We start from the raw sequence: 26614 nt of genomic DNA, 5'->3' as shown, positions 1-26614 counted from the left end.
GGGTTTGTGTGCATTTGCATTTATAGGGCCAATCCACTGATTTCACACATCAAAGTCAGTTTACAGCTTAGTACTTCTCAGCCTATGAAAACAGTGGTATAGTTTCCTCTATGGCTCTGGAGGGACCCTCCAAAGTTGGAAAAAAAAAATCAACCCAGATGATGTCATGTTGATGTCATCAGATTTATCTTGGGTTGGAGGTACATTTTTTTTACAGAAAGCTGATGTTACAGACTATGTGGAGTTTGAAAGATGTGGGTATTCACCAGGCACGGATGGTCTTATGTTGTGGGAGATATGGGAGATGTAGGATCCAGTGTTCCTAATTTAATGAACTTCCCCTTTTAACTAGAGACTTAATTGCACAAGGCTGCCCAGCTGAGCAGCAGTTTTTTAGTAGAGATAATACTCACCAATACTCACCAAGACTCACTTGAACTTAAGATTGCTGCTTTCCATAATGAAATATTGAGTATGTTAAACCACAAGTACTTTGATTGCAATGTAACAAAAATGCTACACTACCATTACCTATAATTTGCTCCCATGTGGTTTTGTGTGACAACAATAACAGGTGCATGGAATTATTTTCAGTCGAATCAAAGGGAAAACACTTTTATATTTCCTGTTTGGTCTTCTCCCATTGTTTCTGTGTGTTCTGCTGCCCTGATGACCCTGGAGCTGAACTCTTCTTCTGACAGCTCTCTGATGAGCAAATGAGGATACTCAGTGTTCACACCAGCATGCCCAGATAAAGAGCCCTTCCTTCCTCCATCCTGGCAGCAGTTGCCTTGAAAAGACGCACATGTGCCAAAAAATGCCTCTTTGGTGCAAAAGAGCAGATTTACACACACAAACCAGTAGGCCTGAAGCTTTCCTGGAAATGCCAAAGGGGGTTGGCATTTCAAAAAAAACAGCAAAAATGCTAGAATAAGAGAAAACGCACAGACTTCCTGCTATTGTTTGAACATTACTCGGGAAGTCACAATAAATGGTGTCAGCTTTTTTCTGATGTGATAGTCAAATAATCTCATGACACTGTCAATACGACTGACTTTGCACTTGGATAGTGAGCGCTGAATTGCAAATGAATATAACCAACATGCATCTAATCACCAACACAAATAAGGCAAGTGCTTGACAGCTGTTTGTTCAAAATTTATAGAAATATGTTGATACTGAGAGCTCCAGAATGTAATTAAAGCAAGCTGATTAAAAAGAGCAAAAAAAAAATCTCTTAAGCCCACTCATTTTTTGAATATCACAAATCCAATTTTATGTACAAATAAGTTGATTTGCTGTGTTTCATTTATCTCATTGTGCTGATGTATTCTTCATTTTCTCTTCTTCCTCCACCTCCTTTCACAGGCCCACTCTGACCGGTAAAGAGCGTGTGTGCTGTGTGGGCCGGATCGCTCCGGAGTTTTCTGTCTTGCACAGCGAGCATTAGTCACCCAGGTTGGTGGATGAAGAGAACAAGTAGCTCAGGTGGGTGGAAGTGCCCTCATATTGGATCACAGAGAGGCCTCAAAAACAAAGAAAAATGCCTCTGAGATGAGACACAGAGGGAGAGCAATGTTTATCCAAACAGGGCTTCAAAAATAAATGTGTTTCAGAGCAGCTTATGTCCAACAAAGAGATATTAATCCTTTCTTTGCACCTAATGTAAGAGTTTCTCATTACGCCAATCAGGTTTTGTATATTTATATGTTCAAATTAAGGTTATGCACTATTTTATTTTATTATCTTCTAACAATTTCCAAGGACATTCCCTGGAAAGCACTGGAGGAGTGTTAATGTTTACATGGCTAAGACGGGAGCTTTGTGTAGCTTTCGACCTGGCCAGGCTGGGGCTAGTTGGTTAGCATGCTAATCTTACTAGATATCTCTGCAACACAATACGTAGACATCTATTCACATTCTGTTGATAATTTTCATTCAATTTTTAAAGTTTTCATCTAAGATTATTACATATTGCTCCTTTAATGAAAGATGGACTCAAAGGATTAGTACTGAATGAACACTGTCTCCAGTGTCCAAATAATCACACCAAGCAACACAGTTTTCTTAGGAAACGTCTTAGAAATTACAGTCCTGTAAAATAAAGCGTTACCCAACTCAATACATAACATATGTCATTGTACAAAATTAACAAAAACCCATGTGGTCTAGGTGACTTTTGAAATTACACATCCCCCTCTAAGTATTAGGACACTGACAAAAAATATATACAAACCAAAACAAGTAGATTTACAACAGTTTATATTTTGCTGGTGAGAAATTACTTCAAAATCAAATGATTTGAGTGTTTGAGACGATGCAAATGTTTCACAGAACAGCAAATATGCACAACTGTATCTGATGCTTCCAAATAGGGCCATTAGAGCTACTGATTGTCCAGATACAGTCACCCATAATACCTAACATACAAAAATAAATCAAAGTATAAAAAAGAGGATTCATACAGCTAACTAATGTTTATCATCCAGTGCGGACACTACAACACCATAAATACTCATGGACCAAAAGTGACTTGTTAAAACATTCTGGTTGAGCACATTAACACTTGAATGTGTAAAGAGCAGAAAAAGTCAACAGCACTAGAAAACAGGTCAACCTTCGCCTCAGCTCAACCCTGTGATGTTTGCAGAGATACTGTACATTACGTACACTGCACAATTAGAATTTGAGTTCATGTTCAAAGAGTGCGAGGAGCAGGAGACAGGCCCAACCCATCAATAGGCCGAGGTTCTGCAGGAGAAACATGAGACACGGTCTGTCGGTCTTCACTCGATTCATCTCTGGGAGCTGGAAAGGGAAAGAAATGAAGAGTATAACTGAATTGTTAAAAGTTTTGATAGAAACATTGGTTAGAATGAGGATTTTTTTTAAGAAAAGGCTGATATTCAGTAATTTTGTCATCGTCAAGAAATGACGTGTCTCTTAAAGGGACAGTACACCCAAAATCAAAACATATATATCTTTCCCACTTCCCTGTAGAGCTGTGTATCCATATAGGTGTTTTTTCTGGTGTAAGTTGGTGAGTTTGGGAGATTTTGAGGCTGAAGAGATATTTTCTCAGATAGCTAACTAAGCTAGCTACCCTACAGGAGGACACCATAGATGTTTACAGCCTGCAGTGTCACAAGCATGCACAAGCTAAGGGTGATCTTGTGACCATGCATAAATTTGAGAATCCAGCTGCCACACAAGATGAAGATTACTTGTTGGATTTAGTCTTTTTGTGGGATTTGTTGGCAAAAAGATATTGTTACAAGCCTCATCCTTTACTAAGGCTCCCTTACCATTTCTACCAGTGACAAATAGAGGAAAATGCCAGCAGTAACAGTGAAGATCCACTGCTGCACCTCCATCTCTGAAGAAACGAACAGTCCGATGTAGAGGCCCATGAAGGCCGTCAAAGCGCTCAGAAAGTTCATTAGCACAGCAGTCTTCACTGAGAGTCCGGAGCTGAGCAACACTGCAAAGTCCCCTTTGAGACGGAAAGCGGAGAAAAGATAAGTCGCCAGTCAACCAGAGTGTTTCCTGTCCTCAGCCAACAAACAACAAAAGCATTCCCAAAGTAAGCACCATGAACTCTCACCCATCTCGTGAGGGATCTCGTGGCATAGGATGGCCACGGTGGTCGCCATGCCAGTCTCAGCTGAAGAGGAGAACGCCGCCCCGACAACCAGGCCATCGGCAAAGTTATGAAGGCTGTCTCCAACGATTACCATCACAGCCAGCAGGGGAACCCCTTGTCCTGGGAACACAAAGAGAGCCTGTATCGTTAGGGCTCATCCTCAGACCATGACAATTAATCAGCCATGCCAGGCGATTAATTACAAAGAACATCGCAATCAGCTGTGTTATGCAGCTCATATTGACGTAGCTTACTCTGATGTGAAGGCCTCCTTGTGTCTGTGAGTTCAGGAGATACTTCTGTGCACTCTGAGTCATCAACTGGTCCCTGCAGGACACAGATGATTATTCACAGCACAGATTGAACCCACTTAACCTTTGATAATTCGAGAAATTAAATATGGGCAAATGAAGGGGCCTGAATGAGACAAATGCAACAAAACAGGATATTATATGCACCAAGAGTCTTTCCATGTGCCTGACCCGTATCTGTGTCCGATACGTTCTAGTTGAAGACTGTCAACTGTACACGATTCAACACAATCATGAAGTGCATTTTGAATGATTCAATACTTCTCATTCTCCAACATCCTACATGCTCTGTTCCTTCACTCCCTCCCACACCACTCTTCATCGCCTGTTATATAATAGCAGCAAAGGAAAATTGATTTAACTGTATTTCAGTCAGTTTTATAAAATGACTTTGATCTACAGTATGTGTGCTCAGAGATTTTTTGAAGGATTGCTTAGTTTACTGTAACATCCGTTTCTAAGCTGATATATATGTGTGCAAGCGAAAAAATGTCCAAAATCGTGCTGTAATTGGTTGTTCTCCTGTCAACAGTGCCCTCTAGCAGAACTCCACTGTTTATAAGTGCATTAGTGGTTTCTTGATGCCTGGGTGGAGGAGTACTGTGGGAGTGAAGCATCAACGGGAAGATTAAACCATATTGATTCTAGTTACTCCACAGTGGTGCAGCACAGTAAACACAATGTTTACCAAGTGTATTAATTTAGCTGCTACTGCAGCTGCATCTTGTTTTTGGGTGTGAAGAAAAGTAGGAATTAAACTTTTATTTTTGACAGTAATAGAGAACAGTTTGATTTAATAGTATTACAATTTAATATGATGCTGAACTTTACCAGAATAATGGATTCTCTTATCTGGGGGTGCATCAGACAAAAAAGGTAACCACTCATGCAGAAGCACTACACCTCACGTATATATGTTTTTTTTTCTCTCTTCTAAGCACTTGATGTGTGACCCTCTTTAAATGTTTTGCTGTTTAAGTTCCAGGAACTGCCTCGTCATGTTCCCTACGTCCCCTCTCTAAAGCAAATAACAGGGGTGATGATTGGAATCAGGTTTTGCTGCCAAGAACATGAAGTTAAAAAACATTACAGTTGAGTCAGGGCAGTGATGAGACTCACCAGCTGTATGGTGGAGATGGACTTGCCTCTCTGCGACTGACCATTGCAGTGGAGCTCTAAGGGAAGGTCACCAGAATGACCCTGTAGACAAAAGAAAGTCATGAGACTGCTGTTGCTCAGCAGTCAGCTCAGATAACTTGCTTGTTCATGGAAAAATCTAAAAGTTCAACCTCTGGCTAGATAAAGAAAATCAGCATCAACTTTTCCTTCTATGTTTTTTACAGTATCTGCGTCGTTAAATTGATAGAGGCTACAAAGATCTAAACTCTTACATGGCCATGAGAAGGGACAAAAAAGGAAAATATTCTCTCAATAAGGAAAAAGCCGTAGATCCCTGCGATCATGCCCAGAATCTTCCACAGATAGTCCTTTCCTTCTGTGAAGTGTTGGTCATCATGAATGTGAGTGTCATCGTGGAGACCGAGGATCTCCAAAGGAGACAAAGAGGGAAATAATTAGACATTTACTCCAGCGTCAACACAGACTATTTTTATACATGTATGGCGCTTGACTCACAGTTACAGAGGATGGTGCAGTGGCTCTGTGTCCTATACCTGTGGTATGAGGTGCAGGAGGGCATCTCCTGAGAGGGTTCCAACTGCCAGGCCCACAAACAGCTGTAGGATGAGTGTGTAGGTTTCCTGGCAGGAGTTGAAGAAGATCAGACAGATACCGAGCATGGAGCCCAACGTGATGAGAAGGACAGCAGCTGTGCTGTAGCCATACTCTGTAGAGGGGAGAGAGTTTTGAGAGTTTAAGGCCCTGACACATCAGAACTAGCTGCAACAAAGGCTGACTGTTGTGTTGCCTCACGTCTCCTGTGTCTCAGCTAAAAAGCTACACTTGAACACACCGCTTAGATTACAGCTGGCAGCCAAAAACCTCCCTGCGGACGTTATGATTAAGCAGCATTTTTGACACCACTCTTGCTAATATAGCTGCTTCTAATGTCTGATAAATAAAGTTGCAAATGGCCCTGGCAAAGAGGCAGAGGAGAAAATAAGGATAAACCATGCTAAATGGGTGAAATCATGAATACTAACTACGATGAGCCGCTGCTGATTCTACATGCTCAACCGGGCAAAAAGCCACCAACAAGGGCCTTGCAGTGTCAACGGTGTGGGACACACCTTACCTAGCCACGGAGGCTCACCGACTGCCCTGACAATGCCAGACGGCCGACCGTCAGCCTGGTGTGTCAGGCACTTAGACACATTTTTTCTGTACAAATATTAAAAGGGAACATACTTTTGGGTTTTTCCCTTTCTTTTAAAGTGTTATATAGCTTTTTTGTGGATGTAATATCAACACCAAAGGGAGTCGCCCAAAATGTTACATGCTAAGAAGACAGCTTTCACTGTATATTGTAAATATGTGTGAAACCACTGGACAATTTTAATAAGACGAGGGCCGGTACAAAGCTAAGTTCAACACAAAAGTTGTCATGTACTCCCATTTGAAAATGTAAAGACCAAATTCATTAACTTTATTGTTGATGGACATTTGGCTAGTGTCTCTACAGTGACTGGAAAAGTATTGAATTGAGCAGTAACTTTACAAGCTCAAGGAATGAGTAAACATCCTCCAAAATGTTGTCGTAAAAAAGTCAATCAGTAGATAATATTATATGTATATTTCATATGTACGATGAGATACAATGTCTTACTCTCGAGAGCAGTGGGCAGAGATCCTCTTCTTTTTTGCTCTGCAGACTCACAGGCATTGCCTAGCAACTGCTGAATGATGGCTGGGCAAATTTGTCTGAAGTGCTCCTTGGAAATTGGCAAATGAGGATTCAGAGAAAAAATATCCACCAGCTGATTGGCTGAAAAACATACCTAATTAGAAACAAAGTAAAGGACAAGTGTGTGGATGAGTAGGAGGTTCTTGAAATCAAACCAACATGCAGTTCACAGCAATTTTGTCATGGTTTTTGTAATCATCAGAACAGGTGCTTTGCCTCAGCCTCACCTGCGCCCAGTCTTGATTTAGTCCTCGGGGTTCATGGTTGCAGCCATCCGGCCCGGCCCCTTTCTCTGATCTCCCTGTGATGCTCCGCCTCTTCCTGTTGTGAGAGTGCGTCACTCCTTCCTGTCCTACTCCCAGCTGATGAAGCAACTCCTCCAAGTCTGAGCAAAGAAATCACTGCGTCATGACACTGTGCACCAGGTCAGTGAAAACACTTTATGCAAATGAGATTGAAAAAAGAGCTGAAGAAAAGTTTGCAAAACAAACAGCAACGCAGATGACTGATAATTGGAGAGTAGTGACGTTCAATACAGCATCAAGGTTTTGGATTGAGCCTGCTGGTTTCCTGTATTTAGCAATGTATCTGATACGTATTTGAAACCTCTCTTTAAAAACCCAGACTATTGAAAATCTTTTAGGAGGGCTGGTTACTCTGTCATGCATGATGACTCATTCCTCCTATTCAGTGGCAGCGAGAGGAAACCCCTGTAAAATTGAATTTAAATAGAGAAGATATTGAAGAGTTAAAGCTGCTATAATCAGTATTTTTATAATGATAATGGATCAAATGACTTTGTGTAATTAAAAGATAAATCAGCCACCTAAGGTGAAACCTCTGGCCACAAATGGTTGGGAAATTTTGGAGACAGACAGAGCGAGCTATAGAGCTTCTGTTTGCAGCTAAAAAGCAAATGTTAGTCTGTTTAAATGTGCCACCTGTGCGTTGGAACTTACCCATTATCTGCAGGTAACTGGTGCGATTTAGGGATTGAAATATGTAGTCGGTAAAGAAAGCAGGAGACGGGAGGTTCCTCTGTCTGAAACAGTGGCCCTGCAGGATATGGCTGATGACAGCTGCGGCCAGTTTGGGCACAGAAGACACACCAGCACCTGGATCTTCTTGCACGCCAACATCTTGAAGGAGGCCAGCGGCATCAATACACTGTGGGATAAAAGATGAAATGATCATGTCTGGATGTGCAGCCGTCGAGAAAGATTTCTCAAATAAAAATCCCTTACTTGCAAGTCAGATGAGGCATCTTGATTGGAGGGGTCATAGTGCTGGTTGATAATCTGCAGAATACTTTCTGTTTCGCTGGATGATAGGAAGAGGCTGTTCTCAGCTGGGTGTAGATTGGTGAGGGCCAAAAGGTAGAACTGATGGTTCCCAAAGGACGAGGAGGAGGAGGTTAGGGAGGAAGGAGAGGCAGCATTTGACACACACAGGTCTTCTAGGTTAATTATGTAGTACAGCAGAACAGTGGAGATCCGCTGGTATTCCTCCCGAGAGAGGTAAGCCTTCCCATCATCCTCGAGCACAGAGAGAGCTACGTCTGGTGTCAGGCACTGCAAGAACAGCAACATGTAAGAAGAAGAGAACCATTTTGGGCAGATTTTAAGGATAGAAAGTTACCAGGTCATATCTTCCTTATAAAAAGGCCTAATTTCTCTCTGCATTCACTGTACTCTGCTTCCTAGAAAAGCTTTGTGCTGCTGTTTGTTTGGTGAGGGGAATACAAGCCCAATTAGATCCACACACAAAAGCTTAAGAGAGTGAAACACTGTTCCTTGCTCTCTTCATTTTTAAATCTCACGACCAAAGCTTGACACACACATATAATCCTATTGTTAGCCTGCCTGCACAAACATGTGAAGTACCTAAAACTCCACTCTATGGAGTTTATTATGCAAAACTGAGGGATGTCTAAAGCCACTCAGCATGAATGCCCCGTAGGGGTCAAGTTCTTAAGCCTCCGCATTCAATCACATTCCAGCCATAACAAGTATGTTTCTTAGAATAAGCAGGCAGGACTGGGATGAATACATATTTAGTACTAAAAGTTGCTCAATTTATCATGTAGTGATACTTAAGGATAATGTTAAAGGTCCAATTTGTATGAAAGATGATTTTTGAGTCCCATTTCCGACTTGACAAATACTGATGCTTTGGGATGGTGGCCAACCCAACCTACAATCTCAAAGCGTCACTGATTTAGTTAGGAATTCTTAATTAGTGGAGGTATAGACCGTACCTTGTCACAGATGCCCTGAGATGTACCAGTTCGCTCTGCACAGTGCACCGCCCTGAGGAGCTTGGCGATCAGGATACCGGTGTGGTTCTTTTGGAGCTGTGGCTCGTCGTCGGTACGTAAGGGCAAATCCAAGGCCCTGAGAACCTCCTGCAGGTACCCCTGCTCCTGCCCTTTAACCTCCAGCACCCTCCCCAGAAGACAAACACGTAGAAGCAGCAGCAGCAAAGTGGGAGCACTGCTCCTGAAGTGCATGTTCTTACCAAGGCCGTCCGACTCCCTCAAGCTCCCAGGACTGTCTTAGGACTTGAGACAACGTGAAGATGATAGAGAGAAACCACAAACAAGCAAAGTGAGAGAGAAGTTTGTTCCAAGGTGAACAAGAAGAGAGAACAGAAAGCTTCTAGAGAAGAAGAGCTGTGGGAGGTGTTAATAATAGGTACGCCTGATCTGGTGGAGGACCAGAGGCTCAGTGGGCACCCCTCAGCTGAACCACCCCTTACAGTGCCGAATGGTCAGCCAAAGCCTGGGCCCCTCAGTCCACAACAAAAGGATTAGCAAGTGAGAGAGCACAGGGGCAGGGAGAAGGGGGCATGAAGGGGGAGACAGTGGAGAAAATAATTAGTATTGAACAGAACTAGGGAGTACGGAAAAGCTATAATTAATGAAAAGCAGCAGCTCACAGACAAAGAGCCATATCTTAAACAAACTAATGCTCCTAAAGTGCCTGGAAATGCCTCACCTATCATTTTTGTAACACTGAAGAATGTTTTAAAAAGTGTAAGCGTTCATTATGGTATAAATATTGAATCAGTTTCCTTATTTAACAGCATCAATTGTAAAGGAACAAGACAGGAGCTGGTGTGAGTGCATTCATGCTGTCTGTTGACTACGAGCCCCAGAGCCCCCAATGCATAAAGCACTGGGGACGTTTGAATCAAAAGGTTTCTTATTCTGTATGATCTCTGAGTCATCAAAGATCAAACATACAGTGCAAACATGCCAAGCTTTCTCGCAACGCTTTCCAACATCCTCCCACAACATGCACCCTGCAGGTCAAACCGACCGAGCGATAAGAGGGCAAAAGCTGCAGTAATACCTGAGATAGAATGGATGAGAAAGCTTACCAGATGAAACGGGCCTACCGTTATCCCCTCTGCTCCTCTCAGCTGCTATTAACTAGGTTTGTTTTCCTCCTCCGGTTGGATAAACAAAAGATCCAGAGCTTGTTTGGGTAGAATTCTTGGGCATTGGCGCTGCTGTTAAAACCCTCTTACGAGAAGTAAGAGTTGAGTAAGCTCCCGAGGATTAGCTGCGACAGCCTTAGAGGGCTGTTGTTGCCATGGAGAGCACTGCCTCATTTTCAACATTAGGTAAATGGGGTGGCCAGCAGTTAGTAGGGGTGATTGAACGGCTGATACCTGACAGACTAATATTTTGAAAGTCTGCATTAATCATTCATGATTGTACGTAAAATCACTTGACAAAATAACAGATGTGATAGTTTCCTCCTGTGCCAAGTTGGAATCAGATGTAATTATCTTTCCTATATGTACAAAAAAAATCTAAATAGCAGCCTGTTATTCCAAGCAAATCTGCTGTGTACCTACATCATATCAGCAGTAATTTGAAGGACCTACAAAATACAAAGACACATTATTCGTGTTTGAATAAACAGTTTGTGATCAAAAGTGAATAAAGCTGTAGGATGGTTGCCAAGTCATTAGAGAAAGGGTTTTGTGTGTGCTACGGTATGTGAAATGATGCAAAAATGCCACAGGGACATGCTGCCCTCCTCCCTTGTTCACTCTGATGAATATACTGTCACATGGGTAGTTAAGGTTGGCCAAACAACAACTATTTCCAAGTAATGTTGGCAGAGGGATGCAGGAAGCAAGCATCCCCATCTCACTCTTACTTTGGAGCCTGACAGGCAGCAATGACAAACTCATCAGAGTATCCCGTAATCACTCCTGTTATGACAATATTATATCTTTGATAAATCAAAGAATAGGGCTGTTTTGCTCCAAAATTGTTCAATTAGGAGACTGTTTAGTTTGAAATAGTGCCTTTATTTAAGTTGAGCCATGTTAGCTGCTTTACTCTGGGGATAGCAATGTCACTGACATATCTCAACAACTACTGGACAGATTGCTGTGATTTTTGGTACAAATATCATGGTTCATGGTTCCCAGAAGATGAAAGGCCATAGTGATCCCCTGACTTTTCATCTAGCTCCACCATGAGGTTGATGTTTTTGGTTTTTAGTGAAATGTCTCGACAACTATTGGACAAATTGCTGTGTAATTTGGTACAGATATCACGGTTCATGGTTCCCAGAGGATGAAAGCCTTTGGTGCTCGTCTGACTTTTAATCCAGCACCACCATGAAGTTGACCTCATTTTTTGTTTTTTTAGGGAAAGGTCTTGACAACTACTGGACAGATTGCAGAGAAATTTGGTAAAGAGATTCCTGGTCCCCAGAAGACGAGGCCTACTGACTTTGTTGTTCCCCTGACTTTTCATCTAGCACAACCACGAGGAGGAAGTTTTTGGATTTCAGTTAAATTTCTCGACAATTATTGGACAGATTGCCATGATCTGTTGATCTGCTGACTTTTCATCCAGTACCACCAGCAGGTCTAAGTTCTCACTTATCCAGGGAAATATGCAAACATTTTTCCAATGGGAAGCAACAAATTTTCATTCATGGTTCGTGACTTTCATGATTTCCTGACTCTTCCTCTAGCGCCAACATGAGCCTTACACTTTTGGTTCAGTGTGAAATACCTCAAAAGCATTTGAAATGACTGTCATAAGATTTGGGACAAACATCAGGGTTAATTAGGCTTTATCCACTTTATCCCAACTGTTTATCTTTGACCAGATACAGTGTTGACATTCACATTGTAAATTTGTGCTAAGTGCAAATAAGCTTATGTCAGCATGCTGGCACAGTAAACTAAGATAGTGAACATGGTAAACATAACCTGCAAAACATCGGTATCTTAGCTTTGTCTTTGTGAGCAGGTTCGCATGTTGATGTTAGCAATAAGCTTCGGTTCGATTGTCATCAAACCCCCTTTCTTTATTCTCTTAAAAAACTGTTCAGTCACTATTTAGTCAACTTTATATACATGTCTCTACAAATCAAGGTAAAACACTGTTTTATGTGCAAAAAAGGAGACATTTCAGGTTTGTTCATTTCATTTATTTTATTTTGCGTCTATTTACAATGTTTTAAGCCAGAAATAGGCTGATGAAAAGCACATGGAGCCCCTACTGATTACAAGCGATCCAACGGAGAAAAATCTGGCTAATTGCATTAATAAAACGTCTTCACCTTTCTTGATTTTCAACTGGTGTTTGGTCTACAAATGTTCTCAGTTATGTTGGTTGGTAAAAGTAAAACATAATCTGTAGACATCTGTACACATTACATAAATCACGTCGTCATGTAAATTTTGTTATAGATCACTTATTATCTTGTCCATGATTTGCTTAGTGCCAATGCTTGTACTGTATGATTTATTATATAATTAATTAATAATTATTATACAATAATCTTTCCCCTCCTTTTTTATTTGGAAAAACTCTACAGGCTTTGGTTGTGATTCAGCTCCCAGTACAGTGATCCAAAATAAAGAAAGAAACCAAAATAAAAATCTCTGATCATATCATTTCCATTGTGCTAATTACAACTGATCTCATGTCTATCTAAGCTTGTTCATTCTGCTCTATGTTGGCCACCAGACCTTTGGTGTCCACATGGGCTCGGAGTGGATTGGTGAAGTATAACTTGTTGTCAAAGGTGCTTTCTCCCAATACAGGGTTGGGTATCCGTTTACGAAAGAGGAGGAAGGCACCAAGTCCAACTAAGGCGATTACAACTAGTACTACAGCCACGGTGATGCCAGCCGACCCGTGAGAAGGTTCTTTAACGATGTGGGCTATGGAGGCAATAGATACAGAAGTATTAACAGTGGTATAACTAGAATTTAGAACATCATATTATATATATATAACTGTCAATATATATCTTAGATAAAACAACTTACCAACAGCTGGTGGCTTTTCCGTTGGTGTAATAACTGAAAAAAGAGAATAAATACTCAATGTGACACTGATTGGTCAATTTAAACAATATTATAGCTGAACTTAAACTTACCTTTGGCTGTTTTGCAGATGTAAGACCTATATCTGCTGCAGCTGCTTGTACTCCACTTTCCAGTTTCAGAGTTGATGTCCACACATGAATCTGATTTTGATATCCCTGTTTTCCAGTTGGTGAAGTCAACAACATTGCTATCGATCCACATCCACTCACCTGAAACAAGGAAGATCTTTACAGTAATGACCAATGCAGTGTACTCAGACACAGTAAACTTTAGCTTAAGTCATTGTCCTTTCCTCTTGTTGTCTTTATATTTGAGTCACAGAACTAGTATGTACACAAGTTGTCAATACCAGAATGTGTTTTCTCGGAACAACAGGCCTTCAGAGCAATGGGTGGTTGTTTTCACAATAATTGGCTGTCAGACAAATGGGCTTTTGATGCAATGGGACATTTTTCGGACATTGGGGTTTCGGAATATCGGGCCATTGGAACAATGGCATGGCACCAAAAAAGGAGCATTGTTTGTGAATATGAAGGCAGAGCTAGTCAGTCCTCAGTATTATATAGTACAGTGGACAGTGGACTCTGTGTTTATATTATTGATGCTTGGTGCTCACACACAGTTGATGGTCAGTGTTTACCTGATGTCAAACTTTAAATTTGAAGATGCCAGCCATAATATCATCACCATCTTGTTGCCACTGTTTACATTTAGTATGCTTTACTTTAGTGTAGTTGGACTTCTTTATGTGTTGGAAAAGGAATTGCAAGAGACTGAGCCACTGTCACCTTCATGAGTCTTGTAGAGGCCGATCCAGAAGGACTTGGCACTGTCGTGTAGACGCTCCAGATTCTGTGTTATGAACAGACTCTCTTGAGGGTCCTCAATACTTACAAGAGAAGAACCTGGAACACATACACAACAGCACAATGTCAAGATTTTACAAACATACAAATTATGATTTATTAGTAAAATAAATACCTATTAACATACCCATTTTCAGGCATTCAACTGAGGCATGGGCCCAGTTGTTCACCACTGAATTGAGGAAGGAGTAACAATGGCCTCTGAAAGGTATCCAGGTTCTCTGCCTCTTTGTTTCTGGGCAGTTTCCAGGGAGTTGTGGAGGCTCAGTGGGAGCTATGTCTGAAAAAGAGACGGCAGGTTGCAATGTTAACCATCCTTAGTGTGCAGTATATAGTGCAAGAGAACTAATAGAGGGAATTTCTGACCTGGTGACCTCTTGCAAAGGGAATAATGGGTCTCGCTACATGGTGCAGTCTTCCATTTTCCATCCACATCCATGTACACACAGCCATAGTTGTGTTTAGGCTCATCTGTGCCCCATTTGGTATAAGACAGCAACCAGTTATCAACCCACTTGTACCGCCCACCAGTCTGTGAAAAAAAAAAAAAATCATTACTTTTGTTAGTGGAAGTTTATAAGGTCATTGTCTCAATTTGAAACTCTGTTTAAATTGTTGGTATACAATATCAGGTGGGCCTTTACCACATTGCTGTTGAGTCCAATCCACACAGGCTCGTTGTGCTTGGAAATCTGCAAGATGAGGTAGGCCTGGCTTACAGGATTGAGGATACTGGCCAGATCTGCATCGTCTGCTTGGCACTGCCTCCTCGCCTCATCCCACCTCATCTTCTGGGCCACCAGTTTGTAGGAGTCATTGCCAAGTTTGTAGAAAGCCTTCGGTAACACGGTTGTAGGTGGGACTACAATCCGAGAGTCTTTGTAAACAAGAAACAACAAAAGTCATTCTGCTGATAATGTCAGTCTGTCAGTCTAACTTCTGATAATGTGGCCTTGTTAATATTTTACTCACCAACATTTCTTTTACAGATGAAGCCATGTTTTGCGTGACAGTCTTCCACCTTCCAGGATCCTGTTGTTTTGGAGACGCCGCCCACCATAATCACGCAGTCGTATTCCTATCAGGCAGAAAAAGGTAAATTAATTACCATTGGTTGTATGATTTTGAGAAAAAATCTCCATAAGTTTCAATGACAATATGCAGATTGATCTTTTTTACTTATCAAAAATGTTATTGAATTCTGGTATTTTTAAACGTGGATCTTACATTTACATGTTTTGGTGTGTAAATGATTCATACTCCCCTAAAGTTTCAGAATCGGTCCAATAGATCACCTCAGCTCGCAGCCGCCATATGGCTGCAATGCATTTGGGGCAACTACAACCATCAAAGTTACATCCACTAAAAGTGCTTGTTCTTGCCACTCACAAGCTGAGGTTGCTATTCTACGTGTCTGACAACATTACAGAAACAATCCTATGGAGATAGTACTTTTAAAAAAATAATAAGATCCTTTTTGTTACCAGAAACACACATCTCATTCAAGGCGAAGTCTTGAAAAACAACCTCAGCCTGTCAGTAGCAAAAACAAGCAATTTTAGTAGACATTACTTTGACAGTAAGAGTTGCCCCAAAGGGCAATTGCAAAACTTTTGGTAAGCATGAATCATTTACACACCAAAACATTGTACACATAGGGCCCAATTTTACTGGTTACTGGTTTAATGTTTAGTAATGCACAATATTTTATTTTTCATGAAAACCTAATCTTTACAGTAATTACCATTACTGTAAAGATGTCAAATGCATGTAGTGTAGTAAAACGTACAATAATTAACTCTGAAATGTAGTGGACTACAAGTATAATAAGTAGCAGTAAATAGAAATACTCAACTAAAGCACAAGTATCTAAAGTATTGCACTTACACTTATGACTGGGTTGTGCCTATGGGGAATGTTAACTTGACTTGTTCTGCAGACTATTAGCAGCAAAAAGCCACTTCAATAACTGACCTGTATGCCAACGTACAGCTCACTGTATGCACCTTTTGTACATACATGTATGTTTATTGTTTATTATGCTCAGCCAGTATTGTAATTTTAGATGTCTGCGTTTAGCATATTCAAGGTTCTTTGGTAGAGCTGGCAGGTTGTCTCGTAGTTTTTTGTTTTTAGGTGTAATTAATGCTTATTTCACTTATTTTTGCAACTAATCTGCAAGCACATGACCATCACATTGTCAAGTTAAACTAGGAGATAGAGACAGATTTGGATATAGAATTTGAAATAACCTCATCCATATATGAATAACGTCCGTCTGGCACAGTTCTTGGATGCCCTTTGGCCCAGTTTGTGTACGACATGCCTTTGCCGTCCGTCCACACAAAGTGCATCTCCCAGTTGACGTCATTCATGCCGATCCACAAATCCTCATTGTATTTCAGCATCTGTGTTGTTAGGAAAGCTTAAAAGGAAGAGACAATCGATCTATAACTCACTGAAATTGTGTTTTATTTACTAGGAGTGCCATGATTCTCCAAATCTATGATTGGATTTGACTTTAGAGTTAAAGATTAGGATCTAATACAATTTACAGTACAGTACAGGTACAGTATGCTATTGTGAGACACCCAACTGGGTTTGTACAGATCAACAGACCATTGGTTTTATGCCCTTACAACTGTCATTCCATTTTTAAATTAGGAAAATTAGGAAACTACAAATTATATTCACCAAATATAAAGTTCCAAGAGTTCAACAAAAAATACCACCTTTAAGTGATTCAACTATAAACAGCAGAAGAAAAAAAACATTTTTTCACACTGTTGGGTTTTTCAAATCTGTCCAGAGTAAACCATCTTCCCAGGCAGATCAATAAAGGATCTCTGGCAATGTTATCAGTTCAGTATTTCCCCCATGAGTAAACCCTCTTTCCAAAAAAAAAAATCAATAAAGGATCTATTCAAAAGGCCTTGAATATAGATAGTTGATATTGAAAGCTAATTTTGATAGATTTTTGATTCAGAATCAAAATCTTGAGATATTTCCCTACTTAATCATTGTAGAATGAAATTAACCTTTGCAGAAAACCATAAAGGAAATATAAGCAACACATTGCGCAAATGCTCACCTTGTTCTCTCTGACTGACGACAGAAACTAGATTTCCTCTTTGGCTTTGGCAGTACGTCCTGGCCTCCTGCCATTTCTTACTGTCATCCCCCACAAAAATGTTATAGCACTGTGAAAACAAGAGGAATGTGCACAGTGTTTTAGATTAACAACAGAGGGACAGTAGGCAATCGGTGTGAAAAAATAGGGACACATATCTGAGCAGAACAGTTTTTAGTACATTTGAGAAGGTAAAACAAGTCAAGTATAAGTAAACCTTTGTCTTGATTAAAGTGTGCTATAGCAATCATTACCTTTCCTTGAAAAGATATCCACCCTGGGTCACATCCTCCTGCAGAAACAGTTGTTGGGGCCATTGTTGAATTGATAAAATTGCTGCTCCTTTGGCAAATAGAAGGTAGCTCCATGCCACAGTTGATGTCATTCCAGTACCCTTTATGTGCAGAATTCAAAGAGAAAAAATGAATAAACATTAATATTAAATTGATTATTAGGTTGGGTTAGGTTCGATTAGCTCATTTACAGTATATGAAACCAACACGGTATGGTTTGACTCACCCATGCTCTTGTATATAGACACACAGTTTTCATCATTATTAGCAAAGTTGGGCTCATTTTTATCCCATGCAGTGTAAATTACAGGGGTGCCATCCACCCAGCTGAAAATAGAAAGAACAAAAAAAAATCTGTACAGCATCTGTATTTCACACTAGACTCAGCTAATAGAGAACAGCCAACATACCAGTTATTGTGCCCTAAACAATGTAGTGTGATTTACCGAAATGATTTATCCAAATCCACTGTCATGCCAATGAAGTACTGCCCCTCTGAGCCTCTTTGTATCTGTTGGAACGTAATGTTACGAGACACATCACATTAAAGTTAAATCAAACCCAACTGGTACACATAAGGTTTAAAGTACTTTTGCCACCACAACAGATTAGATTTTTGAAAACATACAACATGATAATAAAAAAGAAAATTCTGAATTTCTTGCCTGTCTCCAAAGGAACTTCCTCTCATCATTCGCTGTGATGACTGCAAGGTCAGCAAAGTTCTTTTTGCAGTAGGCTCGTGCACTTTCCATATCTAGGTTGTCATTGTTGATGAAATAATGTGTGTTATTGTATATAATCCAGCCATCTTCTGTTTTGTTGTAAACTGTAAAAGGAACAAAACTGTTATCAGGCAGGCCAGTTGCCAGAATTAAATCTTGGCACTGTACGTTTCTGCAAAGCGATGATGTATTAGAATTGTTTCATATGTATCATATCAACATTTCTACAGTACGAATCATTTTACATTCAGATTACATGTGTATAAGATTACTTTTTTATCTGGAGGAGGAGGGGATGGTGGCATTACAGCGAGGTGAGACCACTGTTTGTAACCATTACTAGACCATTATTTGCTTAGTGTGTCAACGAACAAAACTAGGTAATTTTAGCAAACACCGTAACCTTTAGCAGCAGTGTTTGTGGCAGCAAAACTGTTTATGTTATTTTTATTTTATTTTAACTGGGTATCACTAAAAAAATAATTGGTGAAACAGAAAGAATTAAGTAAATCAATTAATCAAGGAAATTGAGCAAAGGAATGACGGGGGCTGTTTTTGGGAAGAGCCACTGCTGAAACTTACCTGGTTCAACGTGGACAGGCTCAGGTTTTGGAGTCACACCTGAAAGTACAAGAACCATGAAGGAAGAGTCTCAACAGCAGGGCAAAGCTCTAATTTCACATCACAACTACTGTGGACAAATGTCTTTATGTAAACTAGAGGTCCGTGATGAGGCTGGTCAGTGTTACCTTTGCGTATCTGGCAGATCCAGTCATTGGTGGACTCACAGTGCGCATCATTCCAGTGTCGTCCGTAGTATAAATGGACTTCTGCACAGTGCTCAACGTCATTGTGGTTGTTTGGTTCACCGTAGCCCCAGTTCTCATAGTCTGACTAGCTCACAGTTGTTGGAAATACACAAAATTAGGCCATGGTTGAGAATGACAGTGAGTGAAGTGTGAGAACAATAAACTGCTGCTTACAGCCGAGCCATCACTCCAGACAAATCCTTGATTGGTACCCAGGCTGAAGCCGATCCAGGCTGCGTCAGAGGAATGAAACCTTTATGAGGACAGAAAAAAAACAGTACTGATTACTTGAATGGCTAAGTAGCATAATACAATATTTGACATACAGTGCCTATAAAAAATATTCACCCCCCTTGGATGTTTTCCCCTTTTATTGTTTTTATAAATGGAATCATGGTCAATATAATTTGGCTTTTTTCACACAAAAAACCCTAAAAAAAACTAAACAAAAAGAACTTAAATGTCAAAGTGAAAACCGATTTCTACAAAGTAATGTCAATTAACAATATATAGTGTAAAATAAGTGATTGCATGTTGTATTCACCCCTTTTAAAGTGAATGACCTAATTCAACAGAGGACCAATTGGTGCTTGTAGTCTCACAATGAGTGAAATGGAGATTACCTGAGTGCAGTGAATGTGTTTCAAGTGATTGTAGTATAAAGACACCTGTGTCTGAAGGTCCAGTCACTGGTTAATCAGTATTCCTGGTTACAATTACACCATGAAGACAAAAGAACACTCCAAGTAACTCCGTGAAAAGGTTATTGAAAAGTATAAGTCGGGGTGGATACAAAAACTCTCCCAAGTCACTGAACATCCCCCAGAGACTAGACACTATGTTTGGCAGATACCAAAAACTGCTCATCACCACAAACACACCATCCCCACCATGAGGCAAGGAGGTGGCAGCATCATGCTGTGGGGATGCATCTCAGCAGCAGGTCCCAGAAGGCTTGTGAATATAGAGAGTAAAATTAATGCAGTTAAATATAGGGAAATCCTGGAGGACAACCTGATTCAGTCTGCAAGAAAACTACGACTTGGGAGAAGATTTGTTTTCCAGCAAGACAATGACCCGAAGCATACAGCGAAAGCGACACAGAAATGGTTTAAAGACAACAAGGTGAATGTTCTGGAGTGACCAAGTCAAAGCCCAGACCTCAATCCAATAGAGAATTTGTGGCTGGACTTGCAAAGGGCTGTTCACCCCTGATCCCCGTGCAACCTGACAGAGCTTGAGCAGTTTTGCAAAGATGAATGGAGTAAACTTGCAGTGTCCAGATGTGCAAGCCTGATTGAGACCTATCCACACAGACTCACTGTGATTGCGGCCAAAGGTGCATCTACTAGATACTGACTTGAAGGGGGTGAATACCTAAGCAATCAATTATTTTACATTATATATTTTTAATAAACTGACATTACTTTGTAGAAATCTGTTTTCACTTTAACATTAAAGAGTTTTTTTGTAAATGTTTTGTTAAAAAGTAAAATTATATTCAATTTGATTCCATTTATAAAAGCAAAGAAGGAGAAAACATCCAAGGGGGTGATTTCTTTATATGCACTGTATACAAACTGTTAAGCTAACATACGGAGCGTTCTCCAGGTCCTGTCTACTGTGTATGCTCATCAGATCCCCACCGATGGCCTTGCAGAAGTCCTGTGCATCCTGCCAAGTCTTCTTGCGATTCTTTGTTTTTTTGTAAAGCTTTTTAATGAGAGAAATGGAAAAATGTGTCAGTATGAGTTTTATGCACTTATACAACTAAAAAAGTAGTTCAGTTTGTCCTCATACTTTGAAGCAGACACTTCTTCTGCCAGCAGGAGTCCACCCGGCCTCACAGCTCAGGGCCGGGGTGGTGGGTGGAACCGTTGTCACATGTATACCCTCTGCTGGTTTCTTACAGATGTACTTCTCCTTGGTGCTGCAGCTGACAACATCCCATAATCCCGCAAAAACCCCAGTTGTCATGGCAACGCATCCTTGGTGCCTGTCTTTTTTTAAAACACAGCAAAGGAAATGGGGATGATAAATAAATCTCAACTGCACACTTGCTGACGCTACGCACGCAACCTCCACTGAGTTATTTGTAACAGGAGTTGTGCGACTTGTGTAACATGATTTAGTTTATAAAATATACTATAAATACACAGAAACGAGCCGCCTAAAAACGGCTGATTTTTTTTCGTCAAGATCCATGCATTATTCTCTGAGAAATTAATAATAATAATAATAATAATATTATATTATTATTATTTATTTTTATATAGCACTTTTCAAGGTACTCAAAAACACTTTCATCCAATTCCATACAAGTTTCACAGAAATCCATTTAGTGGTATTTGTGTAATCCTGGTCACAAACCAATTGACCAATCAGCTAATGGACAAGGATGAAAACATAACCCCCTTGGTGGAGGTAAAAATTCCACAATCCTGAGGCCCGCTCGGACGCCGGTCTTGCAATACACTGGCAGAAACCCTGGTGTATGTGTGTGTGGGTGGGTGTGTGTGTGCCTCAACTCACTGTCGGAGATAAGAGCGAGCAAGAAAGTGAGGCTTGTACCAGTGTACCACTGACATGAGTATTAAAACTGTTTCAAATATTCAGGAAAAAACAAAGGACAAATCAAGAGGAATTCTATCAACCACTCCAGATTTCAGTGTTGTGTTTACAAACCGATAATTCCTCATAAATTACCTTGAAGGAATCATCAAAGTTGTTACAATTCATTCTAAACATGAATTTAAGTTCATGACAATCCATCTAATGGTTGTTTCAGTCTTGACTAAAATGGAGGACCGACATCAGACGATATGAAAATGGTTAGAAGCACAGAAAGCACAGCTGAAGAAAAGAGTGTTTTACCTGGCATTCCCACATTGAAATTAGTGAACGTGACTTGTCTTCTGGTGGTCCACCTGAACGTGCTTTTGTCGGCTGTGTTGGATAAACCTGTCCAGAAATACTTCTCTGGTCTCAAACCCACCATGCTGACCAAGAGGGCATTCTCATATCTGCATTAAAGCAAATAAAAACAGAAAAGGTTGAGAGATCAAAAAAATAATTTAACAATTAAAACCTAAACTTCAACTCTTGTTTTAAAACTTAAGCTAATCAAAAAGATTGAAATACTTTGAAAACAGAGTGAAAATATGACAATATTTTACCTATCAACCACGTCCACCAGGTTACCTCCAGCCTCTCCACATGCCTGCTTTGCATCATCAAAAGTTTTTTTCTCTGATCCAATGTTGTAACAGTAAGATCCAAACCTGATGGAGCCCTTAAAATAATCAAAAGCACTGTGAGACAAAAAGACAAAAGGCTTTGTTGTTTAATTGAACTCAATGTTTAAATTACACTCACTAGCTTGCAGCCCGGGTTGGCTTCCTCTTGGGCGCCTTCACCTGGTTTAGTGGAGGCCTTCTTTTTACAGATGTATCCATACGGCTTCTCACACATGTGGTCAGCCCAGCTCCCGTCCTGTATCGAAGAACAGCATCACTTGTATTATCATCAGAAACCTTTTTCTGTGTCTCTTTTGCATTTGGACAGTGATTGGTGTTACCTTTCCTCTGATGAGGACGCAGTCTTCCTGGAGGTTGGTGACATGAGACGGCTCACCAGTCTGCCACTGCGTGAAGGTCACGTGGGAGCGATCAGACCATTCAAACAGCATCTGGTTCTTCTGATCGTTCAAGCCAATCCAGAGAACATCGGTCGGTACTGAGGGTTTAAAATACACATGTGGATGTTAGATGTGGTCAGAGGACAGTTTCTTAGACATTTTGCACCTCATTTGTTTTCTAGCTAAGAGTTTGATATGATGATTGATACCACTCTCATTACTGTACGGTGAAAATGGAGCTACAGCCAGCAGTTGATTGACTTAGCTTAGCATAAAGACTGGGAAACAGCTAGCCTGACTTCTTCCAGAAGTAATAAAATTCACCTCTTCCCTGTTTCCAGTCTTTATGCTAAGCTAAGCTAAGCTAATTAGTTGCTTGCCATGGCTACATGTGTAACAGAGTGGTATCGATCCTTTACACTGTAAATCGAAAGTGACAAAATCATTACTTTTAGTATAGATAATTGTGTTAAAGCCAAAAAAAATGCTGGGGAAAAAAAGACTTATTGCACACTTACAGTATCCAGACTGAGATATAATGAAGCTCTGCTCTTCTATGTTTTGTATGCTGGCCAGATCTCCACCCTCTTTGTGACACGCAGCCAAAGCGTCCCTCCACATCTTTTTATTCCTCTCCAGGTAGTAACAGTTACCAGCATATGGAACCCAGTGACTGGGGCAGAAGCTGGGCTGGTCTTTGCCTGTGGATAGAGACCAGACGAGGTGAGAATAAAGACCCACTCTGACATATAAACCAGATTCTGATTGTTTGGGATGTATTTACTTGGTATTGTGGGCAGACTGGTAGAGTTTCCTTTGCGACAAATGTAACCAAGTTTCTTGTCGCAAGAGTTGCTCTCCCATTTTGAGGCTTTTCCAGCGTTAAGGGTTGCACAGGTAAGCCCAGGTTCTGATGAGGGATGACCTTTTGGAAACAATATATTAATTGTTTTTAATGTGGAAATTTATTGATAATCCATCTGAGCCCAGTTGCTTCAATTTGGGTACAAATAACATGATTTCAGACTTTCAAGTTGTGTGCACGTGATTCAGTTCAGTCATTAGGTTTTGGAAACAGATGCGTCCAAATACCAGCTCTAGAAGCTCTAGAAACGTTTTGCAGACTACAAAACTTTACTGGACTTTCCATCAACTTCAGGGTGAGTAGATAATGGCAAAAATTTCATTTTTGGTTGAACTCATACTTTAGCTTACACATTACATATGTAGCCGAACCAATTATACTTATTTTAACCCAAGCCATGATCTTTTCCTGAACCCAGCCAAGCATTTTTGTTGCCTAAACCTGACTTAACTGCATCCATTTCACAACATTAACCACGTGTTTATTTTTGTTTCAATGATGTGGAATGTAGAGCATCACCTGCACACAAAATCGGACTGAATATGATTTGTAAGTTTAAAGTCATGTTATTTGTACGCAGATTGTATTCCATGTCTTCACTAACCTGGAGCCCAGTTTAAATATCTGAAAGGGTTGCCGTTGCTCCACTGCCATCCTTTCTCAAAATCCAAGCTGTTGAGTCCAATCCACAGAGACGTTCCCAAAGCATTCGTCAACCCTGTGTCAGCACATACATTATAACGCTATCAGTGTTCAGTACTGTTACATGGATAACTGCTACAAGTCTGAATTTGTACCTGAGATGTATGACTGTTCGTGTAGCTCTACAATGCTGAGGAGGTCTCCTCCTTGCTGCTGGCAGCTCTTCCTGGCCTGATGCCACGTCAACACCGACTGTGCGTTCCTCTGATACTCAACCCCTGTGACCGGGTCGGTGTCCCAGCCTGAGGTTGCTGCAATATGAGACACAAAGTAGTTAAAAATATAAAACTTAGGGGTATAATTTACTTTATAAAGTAAAAGTAGTATAATACCTGTTGAGCCGAATGAATTTTAAAGACAAAAGTATAAGTATATTCATATATTAAGAATGTCAGGTGTTTTGTTACATGAAAAACGAGTAAAAGTGAGCCTGCTTTCTTTTTATGTCCCTTTCCTGCCCCAGTTTTAGAGCAGTGTCAGGGCAAAGACAGGCCTGTATGAAGAGGAAAACAAGAACAGTGCTGTGTTGACATCTCATGAGAGGAAGTGGTACTGTTCTGCTGCAGGAGAGGAGAAGGGTCAGAAACCAGACCTGTTAGTGCTGACCTCTTCAATGACAGCACTTAAAAAGGTAATTCTCCACAGTCGGATTGTTATATTTCTGTATAAGTTCATATCAATGTGAAATGGTTGAAATATGCCTCTCGTACTCACCTTTGTTGGGACAAAAGCCCCACTTTCTGTCTTTATCGTAATCTCGCTCGGTTGCACACCACAGCAAACCGTCGGAGCGACCTTCCTTTGTGCATTCAGCGTACCACTTCTCTGTAAACCTAAATGGGAACTGACAAGGGGCTCCGAAGCCATTGCCCCCTATTGTGAAAATCTCTGAGGAGACACAGAACAGGAATGTAAAGGTACTCAAAAATTGGTATAGGAACAAAAAAAAACAAGTAGAAGTCTCCACAGAAGTTGGGCAGCAAAGCCTTGCTCACTGCTCCAGTTCATCCAGGAGGGCTAGCATTGTGTACACAGTTGTATACCATTTAGAAAGTGCCAAAAAACAAAAGTACACAAATATATGTGTAACGTAAAATAAAAACTTGAAGCTTGCTCTTGACACAGACTCTCCAAAGTGGGTCTTAGATTGCCCTAATTTACAGACAAGACTAGTTTGATTGAGTCACAGATGGGTTCAAGTCCAACAGTCAGCGAACAGATTTCTTAAGATCTGTTGCTGCCCTGAGAAGGTTTTTGCAGGTTGAGGCATTCTGGACATTAAACTTTCAGGAGTCTAAAGATATTATAATGTGCTTGAAGGCTTTTTGATCTGTAAATACTGCACTTCTTATGACTTTACTTCATTTTAACATACTGTATCTTCTGCTAAATAAACTATATCCAGACTCAGAAGAGTATGAAGGCAGGATTTTACGCAACTAAGCTCAATAAGTACATCATTTACAGTAATGGAATGTACCTTAGCGCCTATCAGTAAAATGTTCTTTGACAATGTTTTTCATTTGTTTTCCATCAAAACAGACTAGGCACTAGTATTTCGGTTAAGGTTAAGATCGTGTTCTGTGTTAATACAGAAAATGTCAGCAGTAAGATTTAACTGAAATCACAATCTTAGCCTGATCTTAACCAAAGTGATTTTGTTAAACCTCACAACAGACAGGTCTGGATACAAATGCTGGACTCTGGAGTGACCATGCACACCAATAAACATTGTCTCTCAGTGATTGTTCAGCAAAATGTAATTACGGGAAATTATAAAGGTGTGAAATGTAATTTCCAGGACACAGGATTAAAGGACCACAACCTGCCCTTTTAGTAAATTGTTCCTACCTTGAAACCCCTTTGAACAAAGGTCACCCTGGGTGCCATATATCCTCCAGCGACTCCAGAGCCCTGAGCCTTTGTAGATCATTATGTTCCTCTCATTGCGGTTGCCCCAGTTTAAGTGCAGGTCCTGGTCTTTGAGGCCAAACAGGGTCTCATTCTTGCACTGCCAGTGTTGGAGGATACTACTCTCATCACATTCAAAGAGGACCACCTTCACCCAGTCTTTAATTTCTGTAGCCGCCAGGCAGAGCTTCAGCTTGAGGCTGAGGATGCGCGATTCGGAGGCCCAACGAAACTGCTGCTCTTTGGCGTGAGGATCGCAAATGGCCACCGTGATGGAGGTGGCAGACTCCACCTTCATGCACTTGTTGTGGTTCTCATTGTAGATGAGGAAGGAGCCGCTGTCTGGAGGAGAACAGAAAAGCTTCAACATGACGATTTCAAATGAAACTGATCACTTTGAGAAGATGCAAAACTTACCTATGTCAGCGGTAATGCAGAGGACTTGCAGGAGACAGAGGACCACAGCAAAGTTTAGACAGGGTATCAT

General features: G+C 40.6%; 2 protein-coding genes across 5 annotated transcripts; both read right to left on the bottom strand.

Annotated features, from left to right (window-relative positions):
* Window positions 1-1986: 1986 nt before the first annotated feature.
* Window positions 1987-9326, bottom strand: LOC141014753 (zinc transporter ZIP12-like). Of its 4 annotated transcripts, XM_073488662.1 has the most exons (12): window positions 9075-9326; window positions 8062-8388; window positions 7777-7984; window positions 7045-7202; window positions 6740-6911; window positions 5628-5800; window positions 5346-5501; window positions 5074-5154; window positions 3898-3970; window positions 3605-3763; window positions 3306-3493; window positions 1987-2808 (listed from the first exon to the last, which is right to left on the bottom strand). In XM_073488662.1, exons 1-12 carry the CDS (start codon window positions 9324-9326, stop codon window positions 2680-2682), a joined length of 2076 nt encoding a protein of 691 aa, XP_073344763.1. In that variant the 3' UTR covers window positions 1987-2679. The 4 variants fall into 4 exon arrangements, with proteins under 4 accessions (XP_073344763.1, XP_073344764.1, XP_073344765.1 ...); XM_073488663.1 differs by lacking the exon at window positions 5074-5154; XM_073488664.1 differs by lacking the exons at window positions 6740-6911; window positions 7045-7202; window positions 7777-7984; window positions 8062-8388; window positions 9075-9326 and having other exon boundaries at window positions 5590-5692.
* Window positions 9327-12039: 2713 nt separating this feature from the next.
* Window positions 12040-26614, bottom strand: mrc1a (mannose receptor, C type 1a). The gene is made up of 30 exons (XM_073488421.1): window positions 26545-26614; window positions 26068-26469; window positions 24931-25104; window positions 24312-24467; window positions 24119-24232; window positions 23434-23574; window positions 23168-23350; window positions 22590-22747; window positions 22388-22504; window positions 22189-22304; window positions 21887-22035; window positions 20813-21012; window positions 20610-20725; window positions 19187-19265; window positions 18953-19097; window positions 18786-18824; window positions 18144-18307; window positions 17925-17989; window positions 17705-17805; window positions 17440-17579; window positions 17147-17255; window positions 16308-16480; window positions 15028-15133; window positions 14700-14932; window positions 14422-14587; window positions 14183-14335; window positions 13978-14094; window positions 13240-13398; window positions 13130-13162; window positions 12040-13021 (listed from the first exon to the last, which is right to left on the bottom strand). Exons 1-30 carry the CDS (start codon window positions 26612-26614, stop codon window positions 12789-12791), a joined length of 4311 nt encoding a protein of 1436 aa, XP_073344522.1. The 3' UTR covers window positions 12040-12788.

This window comes from Pagrus major, chromosome 19 (assembly GCF_040436345.1).
Source record: "Pagrus major chromosome 19, Pma_NU_1.0".
NCBI classification, from domain to species: domain Eukaryota; kingdom Metazoa; phylum Chordata; class Actinopteri; order Spariformes; family Sparidae; genus Pagrus; species Pagrus major.
Note: the sequence above shows the minus strand (reverse complement) of the source record. Positions and strands in the feature narration are given on the sequence as shown.